This window comes from Mauremys reevesii, linkage group 3 (genome assembly GCF_016161935.1).
Source record: "Mauremys reevesii isolate NIE-2019 linkage group 3, ASM1616193v1, whole genome shotgun sequence".
Classification (NCBI taxonomy): domain Eukaryota; kingdom Metazoa; phylum Chordata; order Testudines; family Geoemydidae; genus Mauremys; species Mauremys reevesii.
The window spans coordinates 6,563,677-6,581,718 of record NC_052625.1 but is presented as its reverse complement, the minus strand read 5'-3'; the positions used below and the strand labels follow the sequence as shown (position 1 = coordinate 6,581,718).

The 18,042-nt window shown below is 43.3% G+C and overlaps 1 protein-coding gene across 6 annotated transcripts in view; it reads left to right on the top strand.

Annotated features, from left to right (window-relative positions):
• DTD1 (D-aminoacyl-tRNA deacylase 1) overlaps positions 1–18,042 on the top strand; it is a 96,133-nt gene that overhangs the window by 71,941 nt on the left and 6,150 nt on the right. For 2 of the 6 annotated variants that reach the window (XM_039530917.1, XM_039530914.1), the window contains exon 5: positions 8,857–9,032. In XM_039530917.1, the coding sequence (XP_039386851.1) occupies positions 8,857–9,012 (156 nt within the window). In that variant the 3' untranslated portion in view covers positions 9,013–9,032. The other 4 variants (XR_005596317.1, XR_005596318.1, XM_039530915.1 and 1 more) reach the window with 4 other exon arrangements.

The window sequence follows — 18,042 nt, the reverse complement described above, 5'->3', positions numbered from 1 at the left end:
TCCATAGCCCTTATAATTTTTGTTGCCCTTTTCTGAACCCTTTCCAATTTTAATACATCTTTTTTTGAGATAGGGCGACCACATCTGCACGCAGTATCCAAGATGTGGGCGCACCATGGATTTATATAGAGGCATTATGATATTTTCTATCCTATTCTCTATCCCTTTCTTAATGATTCCCAACATTCTGTTTGCTTTTTTGGCTGCCACTGCACATTGAGTGGATGTTTTCAGAGAACTATCCACAGTGCCTCCAAGTTCTCTTTCTTGAGTGGTAATAGCTAATTTAGACCCCATCATTTTATATGTATAGCTGAGATTATGTTTTCCAATGTGCATTACTTTTGTGTAGTTCCCCTCTCTGAAATTAAAGGCTACCATGATGTGCTGCTTTTGTGTTTCCCCTCTCCCAGGGATACTGAATTTCATTATGTTATGGTCACTATTACCAAGCGGTTCAGCTATATTCACCTCTTGGACCAGATCCAGTGCCCCACAAAGAACTAAATCAAGAATTGCCTCTCTCCTTGGGTTCCAGAACTAGCTGCTCCAAGAAGCAGTTACTTAAGGTATCAAGAAACTTTGTCTCTGCATCCCGTCCTAGGTGACATGCACTCAGTCAATATGGATATAGCTGAAATCCCCCATTATTATTGAATTTTTTATGGCCTCTCTAATCTCCCTGGGCATTTCACAGTCACTATCACATCCTGGTCAGGTGATAGATAGTATATCCCTCCTGCTATATTCGTATTATTTGAGCATGGAATTACTATCCAAAGATACAAAGAGTCCTGTGGCACCTTATAGGCTAACAGACGTGTTGGAGCATGAGCTTTCATGGGTGAGTACCCACACGTCTGACGAAGTGGGTATTCACCCACACAAGTTTATGCCTCAGCCGGGCCGCCAAGAGGGGGAGGGCAAGTGGGGCAATTTGCCTCAGGCCCCACAGGGGCCCCCATGAGAGTATAGTATTCTATAGTATTGCAACTCTTTTTAATGGAAGGGGCCCCCAAAATTACCCCGAGCCCCTGAATCCTCTGGGCAGCCCCGTGTTTCAGTACTTCTGTTAGTCTATAACAGTGGTCCCCAACCTTTTTGTGGCCAGGAGCACATTCATGTTTTCAGAAGTGTGTGGTGGGCGCCAACAATTACTCACATACAGGGCCGGCTCCAGGCACCAGTGGAGCAAGCAGGCGCGGGACTGAGGCTTCTCTCCGGCTTATGCTGTGGTCCCGCGCCTGCCAGGGACCGAGAACGCCGGTGCCCGCAGTCTGCAGCCCCGGAGAAGCCAGAGAGAAGCCGCAACCCTGCGCCTGCCAGGGACTGAGAACGCCTGCAGCCCCAGAGTTCTCTGTCCCTGGCAGGCACGGGGCCGCGGCTTCTCTCCCCTGCTGGCACTGGGGGGCACACATAAATGCCCCGGCGGGTGCCATGGCACCCGCGGGCACCGCATTGGGGACCACTGGTCTATAAGGTGCCGCGGGACTCTTTGCCGCTTTTACAGATCCAGACTAACACGGCTACCCCTCTGATATTTTATCCAAAGATATTTCGTGGCACAGTTTGGTTCATTTAAGATTTTTACTTCATTTGACTCTACGCTTTCTTTCACTTGATGTGCCAGCTTGTTTCAGAGTGTTTTTATTAAAGGCAAATTGATTTTTAAAAGTGACATGACATGACACTTCAACTAACATAATGGCAGACATTTCAGTGTTGATGAAACCTCCTGTCTTAACGTTCTGTCAAGCTTTCCATTATAAGAATTCCATTTTTAGGATTTCATATCTGTCATGTACTGTTAAATTGCCTCATGCTAGAATTTGGCACAGAAGTTGTCAACCCAGATGTAAATGTTGACCTTTTTCAAAACTCTTATCCCATACATTAGTTAATCTGTGTGTTGATTATTTAAGGTTTTTTTGGGGGGGGGGGGGGTTAATGGTGGAAAAATGTGTATTTACATAGTTCCAGGGGCTTTGATTATCAACTCAGTCTCAACGAAAGAAAATATCAATATTAAATGGAAAAAGCTGCCTTCTGTGGAGTGAGGGCTTTTGCATTTTCATATGGGATGAGAGAAAAATAGCCTTATAACACCTGAGATATTTCATGACACTTTTGACTCCTGCCATGCTCCAGAAAGTCAGCAGTTGAACCAAAACTGAAGCTGATATTTAAAGAAATAACCATGGGTTCTTGATTCAGAAAGCATGAGTGGAAAATGCAGGTGCAATAAATTGGAGGATTATTTCTGTATAACTGATTGGTTTGATATGGTGTGTTCTCCCTTCCTCCCGGCCCTCTCTGACTCAGGACCAGAAAGATAACACAAATGAGCTCTAGGACACTGCATCAGTAGATTTAGATGGTCAGAGTTTCCAGGGTCTACATTTGAAAATTATAGTTTCCTAATTAGTTTTAAGGCTTAATTGCTCCCCTTGCAGCCCATACTCATTTAACAAGGTATGTAGTCTGCGATCCTCTCAGGATATCTTGGAAAATATGGAAACGCTCTTCACTGACTACAGCATTTGCACACGTGAAGTCTCTCAACAATAATAAATCAACAAACACAATGTAATGTTAACAATAAAATGTCTTATGCTTGTTTTTAAAACCATCTCAAAGGACATAGTGATCTTCATGAAAAGTTCAGTAATACACTGGAAGCTTGCAAGACATGATTTGTTGGACCAGAATGTTTACAATTCAGATTATATTCTGTCCAAAGCCAAAAAATTGAACTACCTTAACTTTTTTTAAACCTAGTGACAACATTGTACTTGCTTATCACATCATTTTAACAAACCCAAGCACTTAAAAGCAAGGAAATGAAAAGCTACGGTCAAAATAGGTCTTGTACTAGGAATACTTATTTGATCACACCCTAAGTATCTGAACTCTGACCCACAGATTAATGTTATGGTGATGGTAGCATGTAAGTACATAGTTAGATTGTTGTCTCTATACATGTACTTCACAGCTCTTTGTGTTTCTGCTGAAAGTAACAATCTACTTTTTAATCTTTTACTAAAGTATTATGTAGTAGATACTACATCCCATGTATGACACAAGCTGTAGGCTAATTTAGCAACTAAAAAGGTGGGCACCTTCTTTTCTTCAAGTCATTTGTTACATCTTTTCTATTTTTAGGGGGGAAATACTGCTACATAGACCACTGCAACCTGAATTCCACAGTTATCTCAGTTCCCATTTCTTGTCTATTAAAGGTAGCACGTCCTATAAGAGAGGGGTTTATTTAAATACTGACACCTGGATTCTTGACCTGCTTTGAGATGGATCTGGAGTTGCCTTAGGATCTCTAGTTAATTTGCTATTTGTAGTGTCTTATTCTGCTTGGTTTAAACTATTTGATTTTTAGAAATATGAACTGTTTCAACGGATAAAAATGACCTTTGCAAATATTTCATTAAATATACATGGGTCTTTACTATTTCTTTTGAGGTTGTATTTTTGTTTTCATATGCATCTGTCCCATAACTTGAAGACTGTTATCTAAGAGCATATCTGGTCCATTTGCACATCAAATATATAATATAAAAATATGGAATAAACATTGTGGCTCTCTGCTTCATAATGCAAAGTCCATAATTTGCATACACTGCTGTTTTCCAAGTTCAGAAAGTACAGACTTAGATTTCTTAGGTTGATTCGCAGTGTTCTCAGAGAAAATTTTACTGTGTTTGATTCATGGTGCCATATGTTGTTTTTTTAAACAATTGAATAATATGAGGAGCAGGAGAACATCGGTTACAGAATAATGGGTTTCTTTTTATTTAGATAATCACATCATTATCACAAACTATTAAAAGTTGTGGAAGGTATGGTTACACAGTTGGAGCAGAGATTGTTTCTGCCACCTTTATTTAAGGTAGGTGGGTCATTGTTGCGATTAAATGTATTTCAGTAAAGGAAATAATTGTAATTCTACGAGGAAACACATTGATAATATGAGTAACTTCCTAAAGCTTTGTCAGCCATAGTGGGTCTTGTCTACCATCTCCTCATGGCACTTTTGCATTGGTGCAGCTGGAGGTTAATATTGGATTTATAAATGTAACTGATAACCGCTAGGTTGAGGGCCAAGCGATTGAAGATTGCTGGTATTTATTTTATTTTATTTTATTTTATTTTATGCACATATCTAAATACATATAACATTTTTTAAAACTGGTTGGGAATGTTTGAGTTCTTCATGCTGTTAGCATGTTCCCATTCTGTTCCCTCACCGTCAATTTTTCCTTCCCTGGTGCAATTTGTCACACTTGTATTGCTTCTTAAATTAGATTGTAAACTCCTTGCAGTAGGGACAGTCGTGTTTACACCGGGCTGAGCTCAATGAGGCTCTGCTTCTGATTTGGGTCTTTGGAGTTTACCATTACCGCAATGAATTGCACAGACCACATGTCAGTGCTTTGCGAGAGGTCGAACAGCCAAAAATTACAAAGGTTCTTAAAGTAACAATTCTAGTCTAGGGGTACAAATACTCCGCAGAAAAAAATCCCACAGCAGCAAGCCTGAGTCAACTGCCTGGGCTCTGAGACCCAGCGAGAGGGCAGGGTCCCAGAACTTGGGCTTCAGCCCAAGTGGAAACGTCTACATTGCTATTTTTAGCCCCGCAGTGTGAGCTCTGCAAGCCCAAGTCAACCGACTCTGGGCTCTGAAACTTGCTGCTGTGTTTATTTGTTTGGTTTTTTGCAATGTAAATGTATCCTAGATTTCCTTGGATGGAAATGTACCAATTTCCATTATCGCCTAAAACAGTGGTTCCTAAATGGGGGTTTGCAAAATGTTACAGGGGGTTCTTGGGAAAAAATTCTCTACTGGCCGACAGAGCTGTCCCTAGGTAGCATGGGGCCAGCACCCCGGAGCCCCTGGACTTCCAAGAGCTAAGCAGATCAAAGCAAGCATATCTATCACACTGAGGAGATTTAAACTTCAAGACACATAAGAAATGGAAAGGGAGGTGGATATTTTTTTGCTGTTTTTAAATTAAATAGTTAGCTAGTATTGTTTCTAAAATTATTATGAAGAACAAATTTAAGCTTTGTTGTAATGTGTGTTGTTTGCCTGGACTGCTCAAGACCTGAATGCTTGTGTAGGAGGAACTTTTTGAATTGGCTTCTTAAATAGCTTCATGCTGGTCCCCATCTGATACTCCTTGATGAAACATAGGAGCCTTGTCTTATAACAGGCTTATTTGAAGTGATACAAGCTACGAAAGTGAGATCTTGGAAGGGTGTTGCCGTTTTCATAATGTAATAAAAATACTGTAATGATAAATACTAATTAATAATAGTGTGTAATAAGCATGTCATAAAAACAAATTTTATATTTCCAAGATCACTGCTTTTCTAATTTATGCTGAGGTAAGGGAGAAAATCCCTGGAAATACTCATTTTTAGGAGGGGGTTCAGGAGACTTGACATTTTAGTGACAGTGGTTCACAGGTTGTTAAAGTTTGGGAACCACTGGCTTAAAACATTCACTTGCTGCATTATCTGTAGTATTGTTGGGAAGATAATGTGCATGTTATATAATATGGGATTTAGAATGTTGTTCATATAGGTGAGACATATCCATTGGGTTACATACTTGTCCTCGTGACTTATCAATATACTGTGTGGCATTAATTAAACTGTTATACCAGCGGTTGGCAACCTTTCAGAAGTGGTGTGCTGAGTCTTCATTTATTCACTCTAGTTTAAGGTTTCGCGTGCCAATAATATGTTTTAACGTTTTTTAGGTCTCTTTCTATAAGTCTATAATATATAACTAAACTATTGTTGTATGTAAAGTAAATAAGGTTTTTAAAATGTTTAAGAAGCTTCATTTAAAATTAAATTAAAATGCAGAGCCCCCGGACCGGTGGCCAGGACCCGGGCAGTGTGAGTGCCACTGAAAATCAGCCATAGGTTGCCTACCCCTGTGTTATACTATACCAGCTCATGCAGGGAAAAGAAGCTGTTTCTCAGCTTACTGAATAGTAACACGTAAACTAGCTCAGTTTGTTTTCTGTGGATTTCATTCCCTAAAAGTTCTGCTAGCCTTGAAACAATGATTTGCAGCTAACACGTTATTAACCCAGAAGAAATTGGAAAAAGCAGTTTGATAAATTACAGTAGATTACAGAAAATCAAATCAACTGATAAACTCAAATCATGAAGTCTCTTCAGTCAGTAGAGTAGCTATTGATAAGCAACATACCTGAAGCGTGTTGCAGGCTGCTTCTCTGAAAAATGGGAGATAAATGCCAAAGTGACACTGACATTCAACTTAATTTGATTTTTCACATTGGGTTGAAGGCTTCTACATTGAGGAATGATTTCTTCATTATTTTCCTTCTGAGTATTAGCTCTACAATGTTAGCAGAGATTTCTCTCTGATGTGGCTGAAATTGGGTGTTCTGTTTCCCTCGCTTTGGAGCATACAAATGTTTGTCTCCATAAAAATAACACTCCTCTCTAGCATGGCCGTGTCGGCTGGGTCTGAGAACACTCCCCTCTAGCGTGTCGGCTGGGTCTCAGAACACTCCCCTCTAGCGTGTCGGCTGGGTCTCAGAACACTCCCCTCTAGCGTGTCGGCTGGGTCTCAGAACACTCCCCTCTAGCGTGTCGGCTGGGTCTCAGAACACTCCCCTCTAGCGTGTTGGCTGGGTCTCAGAACACTCCCCTCTAGCATGCGGGCTGGGTCTCAGAACACTCCCCTCTAGCGTGTTGGCTGGGTCTCAGAACACTCCCCTCTAGCGTGTCGGCTGGGTCTCAGAACACTCCCCTCTAGCGTGCGGGCTGGGTCTCAGAACACTCCCCTCTAGCGTGCGGGCTGGGTCTCAGAACACTCCCCTCTAGCGTGTCGGCTGGGTCTCAGAACACTCCCCTCTAGCGTGTCGGCTGGGTCTCAGAACACTCCCCTCTAGCGTGCGGGCTGGGTCTCAGAACACTCCCCTCTAGCGTGTGGGCTGGGTCTCAGAACACTCCCCTCTAGCGTGTGGGCTGGGTCTCAGAACACTCCCCTCTAGCGTGCGGGCTGGGTCTCAGAACACTCCCCTCTAGCGTGTCGGCTGGGTCTCAGAACACTCCCCTCTAGCGTGTCGGCTGGGTCTCAGAACACTCCCCTCTAGCGTGTCGGCTGGGTCTCAGAACACTCCCCTCTAGCGTGTCGGCTGGGTCTCAGAACACTCCCCTCTAGCGTGTCGGCTGGGTCTCAGAACACTCCCCTCTAGCGTGTCGGCTGGGTCTCAGAACACTCCCCTCTAGCGTGTCGGCTGGGTCTCAGAACACTCCCCTCTAGCGTGCGGGCTGGGTCTCAGAACACGGGATGTGTCTGATTGGTTCCTGGCTCTGCCTTAGTCAGAACATTACAGAATAAGAAATGGCCGAAATGATGAAGCCCCTCTAAAACCCGAGGCAGTAGAGCTGGTGGGTTTCCACTTGAATGCTACAAGAGCTTTGGCCCAGATCCACAAAGGGACTTAGGCACCTAAACCTCAGACTTAAACACCTAAGTTTGGGGGGTTTGGCTCCACAGCAATTCACAGAACTCCTGCCGAATTCTGTAGGCATCTAAACTCACTTGGCGCTTAAGTTTTCAGGGTAAAACTTCCTTAGCGCCCAATTTCTGCCTCTAGGCATGCGCGCTGCTGCCTCCCTCTAGGCGTCCGGACACCTTTCTCCTGCCGAGCCCCAGAGTGATTCGCAACCCCGGGAAGACAGGCGTTCGGCCACCGAACCCAGGTACGGGGTCTGATCTGGTAGGCATGCTCAGAGGCAGCCTGCCGGATCATATCCTATTCAAATCTAGGAGGAGGTGAGGGTAGTGCCTACTTTTTAACTTTTAACCCAATGGTTAGAGCACCGCCCTAGCATGTGAAGACCTAGGTTCAATTCCACCCCCTCTCTGCCAGAATGTGGGAGAGGATTTGCCCAGGGGTCTCCCACCTCTCAGGAGAGTGCTCTGACCACTGAGTTATGGGATATTCTGATGTGGGGCCCCCTCATTCTCTCCTGTTGAAGCTGTTCCACTGTGGATAGATAATAAAAGAGTGACTGGAGCAGGTGATTGTACCCTGGATCTCCCAGGTGGCTGCCCTAACCTCTGGACTACAGAGTCATCTTCATTCTCTTTCTGGCCCAATAACTGTTTCACGGTGAATAAATACTTAAATAGTCATTGGGCCAGAGAGCGTGAGCGTGACTGACTCCAGGCGGGTTCCCATTCATGGATCACTAAGCAAAGATAGCTGCCTCTGTGTAGCCTGGACTTAGGAGCCTGTGTCTGAGAGAAGGGTGAGGTTTTTTAGCACACCCACCTTGTCGGGTCCCTGCCCAGTGTACTGGATTTTTCAGATAGCTTTCTAAGGCACCCATCTCCCATTCATTGTATAGGGCACCCAACTCAGGCTTCGTGGATTGCATTGGTGTTCCTGTGATTTTTCTAGATGCCTAAAAGTTAGGTGCCGTAGTGCTCAGCATTGTGATGCCTAAGTCGCTTTGTGGATCCGGAGCTTTGTAATTAAACTCTCTCTCCTCTTCTGATCCAGGTCTTTAATCAGTTTTCCATATTGGCAAATGACCAGGTACTGTATCTTCCGCAGATACCGCGCTCCCAAAAGAAGAGCGTGAGGATGAGCGCTCTTCTATTCACCTCTGATCCACTGAGATCACATCTTATAAATTATTCACTTTTCTCTTGATGTTAGGAACCACTGAAAATCTTTTGATTGTAGATGCAGAAGAGAGGTTCAAATTCAGGAAGTTGTTGATGCTATTGTCTAATATTCTGTTCGTATTTTTTAAAGTATTTCTTTTCCTTTCTCTTTGTTCATAGCTGACAAAGCTCGAAAAACAGCAGCAAAGGAAAGAGAAGACCAGAACCAAGGTACCCTCTGAATCAAGTAGAGAAAGAAATGCCCCTCGTAATAAGGATGACCCCAGTGCAAGCAGTGGAGCAGAGGGAGACGTGTCTTCTGAAAGGGAACCTTGATCCTCAAAAGCAGGCCTCAGGTATGAATGCTTGTCACTTGCCCGGATACTCTGACAGTCACCTTGCAAATGCCTAAAGGCCTAATAGTGATGCCCTTGTTCGCAGTGACTAGCCTCGGGGACTATTAGTTGGGCGAGGTACTTATTCATTGTGAACAAGGGTCTCCTCAGCCTGGCCCTAAAGTAGACCGCTAACTTGTAGATGACGGCGTCTTTGATTTAGAGATTTCAAAAGTATATCTCCTCTTCAGTTCAGCTTCTTGAAGAGTCACTCTTTTCTCATTTACAATTGCATTTCCAATACCTCTACTCACCCCGAACCCAGACATGACCGAGTGAGATCCTCAGTCCCATTCTCCCCCCTTTAGGCTGGGCGAAAGGGTCCAAGCAGAAAGAAGCTCTGACAGCCCTGGTTCCAGCCAGGAGAGGACTCCCACAATAAAGAACCCTGGCTGCCTTCTCAGGACCCCACTGCAAGCCCTGGTGTAGGGGGAGTGCCAGGGGCTGGTGGAAGGAGGGGTGTGTTGAAGGCAGAGTCGCAACATGCAGCCCATAGGGAAGCCAGCTGCCTCTCCAGCCCCTGGAGCAGACCAGGATTAGGAGAGAGCAAAATTGGTTAAAGCCACCATAGCCTTCTCCCAACTCCTCTCCAGCTGGGTGGCAGGTTCTGCGCTGTGCCTCGTAGAGGTGCCGCACGGAATCTCACCCCTAGTGATTAAAATGCTGGAAGTCAGTCCAGACCTTGCACAGACCAAGGCTTCTACCAATACTACCAGCAGAAATGGTGGCAGCACCACTAGGAGTTGTCTGTAGACAAGACCCAAGTGTGAATTTGGCCCGCAATTATGACTACTGGCAGGTATACTTCTGACAAATTCTTGGCTACGTAGGAGAAGGTACAATCTTTTCTAAGGCTACCCTTATATTAGCCTAGGTTATGGAATCCTCTTCGGGCTGAAACAAGGAGAGTAGGAACCCTCCCAGCTGCTCACCCTCTGCCTTCCATTCAGGGTGATTCCTCCTGCTTGCTGCTTGTACCACCAGCATGGGATGCATTGGGAGCACTGGAGAGAGTGTCTCCTTATTCTTAGTTATGGTACCTGACACTAGAGTGATTTCTGGCTGCCAGAAGGAGCAATCGCAGGCAGAATCCTGCTCAGTCACCTCAGTCCTGGCATGGAACATGCTCAGTGTAGGTAGGATCTCCAAAGAATTCAGCTGCCAAATTTGAACAAGTCTGTACTGCTCATGTGCGAACTGAGATTTTCAGAAAGTTATAACTTGGCCAGATGTGGGTAGATTTTCATGGGGACAGCAAAAGGCACATCCCAGATATGGTGGGGAATCCCTTACCAAATTTCAAGTCCCTGCTGCAAAGCCAGGGAGAAGCTAGAATGTCTCAACAAAACAGTGATAATTTTTTTTAATGGACAAAACATCTTTTTTCTTAATCTCATTCTCTGAAACAGCTAAACTTGTTTAGGTGAAACTTTCCCCCGCAAAATTCAGCCCAGTGCTGAATATAGGTATCCACATATTTATGTATATACACGTAGCGTTTCAAGATATCTTTGAGTTTTATGAACTCAAGTAGCAAAGTTCTTAAGCGTTTATTTCCAAACAATATACCCTGCTTCTTTAAACCAGACACTTAAAACATTAAAATGAACTCTAAAGTTGTGTTTTGCATTTCAAACTAAAAATATGTTATAGAGTGATCATTTTGTGAACTATGTTCACCTGCAGGTGATAGGGTGTTTTTGTTTTTTTATCATTTTCCTGTGAGAGTTTGTTCGAGTGTAGAGATTGTCCGGTTTCACCCACATAGTCGTTGTTGGGGTGTTTAGTGCACTGGATGAAGTACACCACATATTGTGATAGGCGTGTGTAGGACCCACGGATCTTGATGTGTGTGTAGCAGTGGAGAGAAGTCTGCTGGTTTGGCATCTGTTGTTCTGGCAGAATCTGGTGCTGCTTTGAGTTGTTGGGGCCTGGTCTGTGGGGAGCTTACTTCTGATGAGGAACTTAGGGTATGTCTTCACTACCCGCCGTATTGGCGGGTAGCAATTGATTTCTCGGGGATCGATATATCGTGTCTCATCTAGACGCGATATATCAATCCCCGAACGCGCTCCTGTCGACTCCGGAACTCCACCAACCCGAATGGCGGTAGCGGAGTTGACATGGGGAGCCGCGGACATCGATCCCGTGCCGTGAGGACGGTAGGTAATTCGATATAAGATACTTCGACTTCAACTACATTATTCACGTAGCTGAAGTTGCGTATCTTAGATCGATTTTCCCCCGTAGTGTAGACCAGCCCTTAGAGAGGTTGTGGGGGTGTTTGAAGGCCAGAAGAGGGGGGTTAGGAAAGATTTCTTCCTGGATGGTGTCCCCACAGAGTATGGGCTGTAGTTGTTTGATGATATCCTATATGGGTTCCAGTGTGAGGTGGTAGGTGACAATTAGGGATACAGTCAGAGGGGGTTTATTTCTGTGTGGAAGCAGGTTCTCTCAGGGTATTTGGGTGGCCTGTTCCACAATGTGAACAACTTCTCTGGTGGAGTGTCTGTGTTCGGTGCATGTGGTTTTGTGTGTGATAAGGTGTATATCCCAGACTTTCTCCTCAGAGCATATCACTACGCTCTCAAATGAACTTGCATAGAAAAATGATAAAAGACAAAAACATCCCATCACCTGCGGGTGAACACTTTTCACAAAGCGATCGCTCTATATCTGACCTATCAGCCCTCATCCTCAAAGGAAATCTGGACAGCACTTTCAAAAATGAGCCTGGGAGCTTAAATTCATTACTCTGCTGGACACTAAAAATCATGGGCTGAACAGAAACACTGGATTTGTGGCTTATTCCAACAATCTGCAACCCACTAACCCCTCTTTTTGTCCGGTCCCTTACAATATGTGCTAACTACTTACGCTAAACAATCTGTTCCACCTTGCATTTTGCGGTCATGCTGGGAGTTCCTTTCCCAGCCCGGAAGAAGAACTCTGTGTGGCTTGAAAGCTTGTTTTTCTCACCCACGGAAGTTGGTCCAACAAAAGATATAACCTCACCCACCTTGTCTCTCTAATATCCTGAGTCCGACTACAGTCCAACTACAACTACACGGCCTTCCCTAAAGATATGGCAGAAATAGGAGTTCACAGGCAGGCTTCTGTAAAAAGAGAGACTGTCAAGATTGGGGCTGTTAATTTAGAGGAGATGAATAGGAGGACATGGTAGAGGTCTGCATAATAATGAATGGTACACAGAAAGTAAACCAGATGCTCCTACTTATCCTTTCTTATAATAGAAGAACAAGTAGCATTCAAAGAACGGAAAGACAACCCATATAAAACATATTAAAGGAAATATTTTCATACAGCTCATAAAAAACCTGCAATATGCATTGCTGCGATATAACATTGAATCCTAGATCTTAGTAGGAGTCAGATGAGCCATTTGTATGACTTATGTGAAAGTCTAGAAGAATTAGACATTGGTATGGTTTATGAGGACATCCATTTGGCATTAGATGGTATTAAAAATAGGGATATAAACCCTCATGTTTTAGGGCATTTTATATATATATATTTTAATTACAAACAAAATAAGAAGAAGCTGGCCATTAACTAGTACCTGGAATTGACCACTCTCAGCGGTGGGATAGTGGAACAGATGGGCCACTAGTTTGGTGCCACATGTCGATGCTTCTGTTCCTATAAGAAGAGTAGATTCATAGGTTATAAAACCAGTGTGATCATCTTGTCTGACCTCCTTTACAGCACAGGCCTTAAGACTTTCCTGAATTAGTTCCTGTTTGAACGAGAGCATATTTTTTAGAAAAACGTCCAATCTTGATTTTAAAATAGGTGGCATAATAGAGGAGTTGTCATACATCTTTGAAACTAGATCTTTGGAAAGGGAACGTAAGTAGTAAATTCATTTGTGCCTGGGATTAGTGGAATAAATGTACGTTACTCTTTTGGGTTTAAATCTTCTTTTATTAACGTGTTGTAAATGTCATTCTTAAGCTTTTTGTAGGTTTTAAAACTCTTATGGTCTCACGCAAAATGCCACTTAATTCAATAAAATAATCTGAACGAAAGGAGACGTCACAGATCTGCAAGGCAACATTCCGACAGGACCATGCTTTTGGTATTTGAAAACTTGAAGCCAGGTGACTGGCATCTGGCACGCTCCCGAACAAGGAGCAGCAGCATGCGGAAAAAATGGACATGTTCCGTGTAAACTGAACACACAAGAATAGCGAGTCTTCTTTTTCTTTTTCATTCATAACACAGATGGACTTTCTTCCGTTCATGATAATTATCAGCTGCAGACTTTTGCTTATACAATGTCACCAGAGACCCGTCTGCAATTCTCAGTGACCAGTTGCAGTAGTTCATCATCATCATTGGATAGCTCCGTACTTTTGCCTTTCAGACTGTCATGTAGGTGTCAAGTGGTGTCAGTGCTCTTGTGGGCTTTTTTTATTTTTGTCTGGAATGTTTAAATTCTTAACTAACTTTGTTCTGTGGGTAATTTCCTCAGTTATTGATCATTTTCTTGTACGTGTGGAGATACATGAAATAGTCAGTAGTGTGGAAATATCTTAATTGCTGGCGTTTTCATTTACAGAAGCTTTCATGTGTCTCTTGTTTTCCAGCGTGGGACGTTCCTTACCCTCATTTAGCCAGAATTTTCAGACAGCTTGTGTGGAAGAAATTGGACATGTGGAAGGGTGGGTTAAAACGTAGAAGAATAGGGGTGGGATTGAAGGATTGATGGTTTGGGAGATGGAAAAAAATGTACAATCTTGTGCAAAATTTCCTTTGAAGATAAGAAAATGTCTTCCAGTTCAGTGAGTGTTCCCAGGTGATCAACAGTTCTGCATATATCAGGAAGAAATGTGACTTGCTTATTTGGTCAAACGGACATAAAACTGCTAAAAGCTACTTCTCTTTTTCTTATCCTGTTGCTTTAGGGCACATGAGCCAGAAGGTTTTATAGGACTTTTCCATTAGCAGCAATAATCAGACCATCCCCAGCCTTGTTCCAGCTAGCGAAGACTGGTTTGTGGTGTCTCCTTTAAAGATTCTGACAAAGTCAACTCTATCTTTAAAAAAAAAAAATCACATATGTGGAAGAAATTGGACATGTGCTTGGAAGGAGGAGCATGGTGGAAGGAAGGGCACAAGGATAGGGGAGGTGTTGAAAGATTGATGGTTGGGGGGGAAGAATGTAATTAATGGATTGTGGGGAAATATGAGTATGGAATTGATGGTTAAAAACATAAGAACGGCCATACTGGGTCAGACCAAAGGTCCATCTAGCTCAGTATCCTGTCTTCCCACAGTGGCCAATGCCAGGTGCCCCAGAAGGAATGAACAGAACAGGCAGTCACCCAAGTGATCCATGCCCTGCGGCCCACTCCCAGCCTCTGGTTTGTTAAGGGGTGAAGTAAGACCAGGGTATAAATAGGTGGATTTGGGTCGGTGGGCAGACTGTTGCTTAGGGGGTGTGGTTTTTGCTTAGGAGGCATTACATGAACCTCTGAGGCCAACATTTTTAGGGAAGCGCCCTGTTAACATTTTGGCGGCAGCACATCTCTGGTCAGGCAGACCTTTAGTCTAAAATGGGGTTTTGGAAAATAGTTTCCTGACAGTGTGGTGTGTTACACAAGCGTTATAAAGTAGTGGCAAAAACCCCTGTGAGTGACTGACTCAAAACTCAGTTGGACAAAGCATTTAAGGTTATACTGTAGGGGATGGTCCTAAACTGAGGAGTGAACTATGTTACCTTAAATGTGTTTTTCATTTTTAATTTCTCTTATTTTTATGAGAACTGCTGCAGGTTAAATGATGGTACTTTTAAAAAAAATTGCTCAGTATTTCAGATGAAGAATCAGATCCCTGTGTACCTGAATCCGTGGTTTGCAGCTTGTTCTTCATTTCTTTTTGTGGCGTTTGATGACTTGCCAGCCTGCCGTGCATTAGTCCAGCTGCACTGAAATGGCTAAATCCGGTGGCGGGTGAGCGAAGCAGAATTTAAAACAGAGAGGGGACTCCTGGATGGTAGAGTGTTTTGTAGATGGTGCTGCAGTTGCCTGCACGCTGTTCCTGTTTCAGGACGCTGACAGAACCTGCTAAAGCGAGCCATAGATTTCTCATAGCTGAAGAGCTGCAAAATTCTCGGAGGACTTAACGGCCTATATCAAGAAAGATCTAAGAAAGTGAATAAAATGAATGACTGTACAATCTTGTGCAAAATTTCCTTTGAAGATACAAAAATACTTTCCAGTTCAGTTTGAGTTCCCAAGCGATCAGTAGTTCTGCATATATCAGGAAGAAATGTGACTTGCTTATTTTCTCAAATGGACATAAAACTGCTAAAAGCTGCTTCTGTTTTTCTTATCCGCTTGCTTTAAGGCACGCCAGCCAGAATATTACAGGGTTTTTCCATTAGCAGCAATAAGCATACCAGTTATATCCATAGCCCCGTCCCACCTAGTGAAGACGGGTTTGTAATGTGTCTCCTTTAAAAGAGTCTGACAAAGTCAAGGTCCATATTCTGACTCTTTAAGCAGAATAAGATACATTTTTTCAGCAGCTCTTGTCCTGATCTGACCTTGGTGTGACTAGAATGAAATATCCTGCCCTGAGCAGATTAATCTTGCTCCCACCTTATCTTAGTCTGTCACTGTGGATTCACAAAGCTGTTGGGTTGTCACACTCCAGGTTCCATCAGTCAAGACCTACCATACCAATTGTAATAATCATTTGTTTTCTCTCTCTCTACCAGCTAAAGCCCTTCCTCCTATTTATATCCATTGTGTACACAATCTAACTGCATCATCAATTATAGTTTTTCACCCTTCTTTTCCAGACACAACACCTCAGACTTTCCTGGTATGTTTTTTGCTGCTTTATTCCTCAAAATCCCTTGTCTTTAAAAACATCTGGGCTTGATTCTTATTTACACCCAAGCCGTTTTACACCACTATGACAGCATAGAGGGGGCATTAAAGTGGGTACAAATGTAATTTCCTTCCATTTGCTCTGCCAGAGAAGTGTAAAGTAGCCTTGGTGTAAATGAAAATCAAGCCCCGCTGGGTCTGTTGTTAGTTTGACCCGAGAGACCTGAACTTTGTCTTGGCCTATGATATACTTAAGTGAAAATAATGCACGCAGTGGTAACAGTCATAAAAATATTATTTGTAAAAACAAAACCAGCTGTGACTCTTTGGGGCTGAGAGAATACCCCACATCCTGACAATCGATAGGGTTATTAGAATCCATTCCCCACAGTTCTGAGCGTGGTAATAAATGCCTTTGGGAGAAACTTCTTAACTCCTGACAGCCATTCGTGCCATAATCCAGATCTAGTGTATAGAGATTTAGCTGATTCTAGCTGGAGTCTAGTAAATTCTTACTCTCAAGCTTTATGGTGGCCTGTCTGGAAATCCTATTCTTTGTCCTCTTCAGCGTTGAGAGGCACTGAGATATTTTGCCCTCCTGGCTTTCCCTAATAGTGAGGCATCTCTGTGAAAGCAGTGGCCACCAGGACTTATTTCCAGAAAACATTGTCTCCAAGAGTTGGTATGGAATCAGTCTAAGAGTGGAAGAGAGACCAGAAATGAGTCATCCAATTATGACTCCCTCCCTTCCTAGTGTTTCTAAATATTTTTGAGGATGACTTGGACAAATGGCTCTTTCCATTCACCCTGGCAGCTGCTATTGAGACGTTTTGGTCCGACATCTAGTCCTCTTCAATTGCCACATCACTTAGTACCTTGTAATCTCAGACCTGTTTGAGGTCTCTAAGACAGGGCTTCCCACCCTTTCTTTGAACACTTCTGCTGATCTGCCCAAGTGATGTAGGTGCCTGCTTCCCACGGAAAATCAATAGCACATAGTTGCTTAAATCACTTAGGCACCTTTGAAATTTTTTTCCTTTACTAATAGCAAAGCAGTGCTTCCCTTGAATGGCTATTTGTTACTCATTTTAATTTATTACCAGAGTGACTAAGTTAGACCTGGCCCTCCTCTCAAAGGCTGGGCTCTGATTTATCTGGTCACATATCAGGTATTGGTTAGAAACTGCTTATATCTGTGATGCAGCCTGGTGCATAGGGCCACAGTATGGTAGGTCACATACCTATTGGGTTCAAGTGAATGAATGAATCAGGTTGCAAGAGGAGTTCTCTATAAGGGCTTTAGTTTGTTCAGGGAAGATCCTGAGAAACCTTTAAGTCGAAACATTTCTTTGCCTTGGAATCCGGGAGAATGCAGTCCATGCTCCAGTCCTCCGCTCTGTTAATGTCCTCTACCTGTTAACGTCCTGCTGGCTTACCAACACCAGCTAGCCTACAGTTCGCTCTTCAAAACGTCTCGTGATAAACTAGATGATCCTTTCGTTTTTAGTACTTAAGTGGCATATTACACATTCAGTAAATCCTGCATTTCCACTGGCCAGTTGCCATTACTTTATTTGTTCTGATACTACTTATGAGGTACTTTAGTAAACAAAAGGAGCTCTGACCCATGGCAGTATGCATGCGGAGGTTTGTCAGGGGGTTTGCCAGACGAGAATGCAGGATTTCTAATGAGATCTAATGAAGTGCTGTTTACCGAAGAAGTTTTGTTCTGGATATGAGAATTACTTGTCTCTTTTCGCTGCAATCAAAACAAATTAGGTTTCTGTGACATATCACGGCTGAAATCAAGCCAGAAGGTAGAGAGGATTTACTTTAAGAGCTTATAGATCCATAGATTCTAGGACTGGAAGGGACCTCGAGAGGTCATTGAGTCCAGTCCCCCGCCCTCATGGCAGGACCAAATACTGTCTAGACCATCCCTGGTAGACATTTATCTAACCTGCTCTTAAATATCTCCAGAGATGGAGATTCCGCAACCTCCCTAGGCAGTTTATTCCAGTGTTTAACCACCCTGACAGTTAGGAAGTTTTTCCTAATGTCCAACCTAAACCTCCCTTGCTGCAGTTTAAGCCCATTGCTTCTTGTTCTAT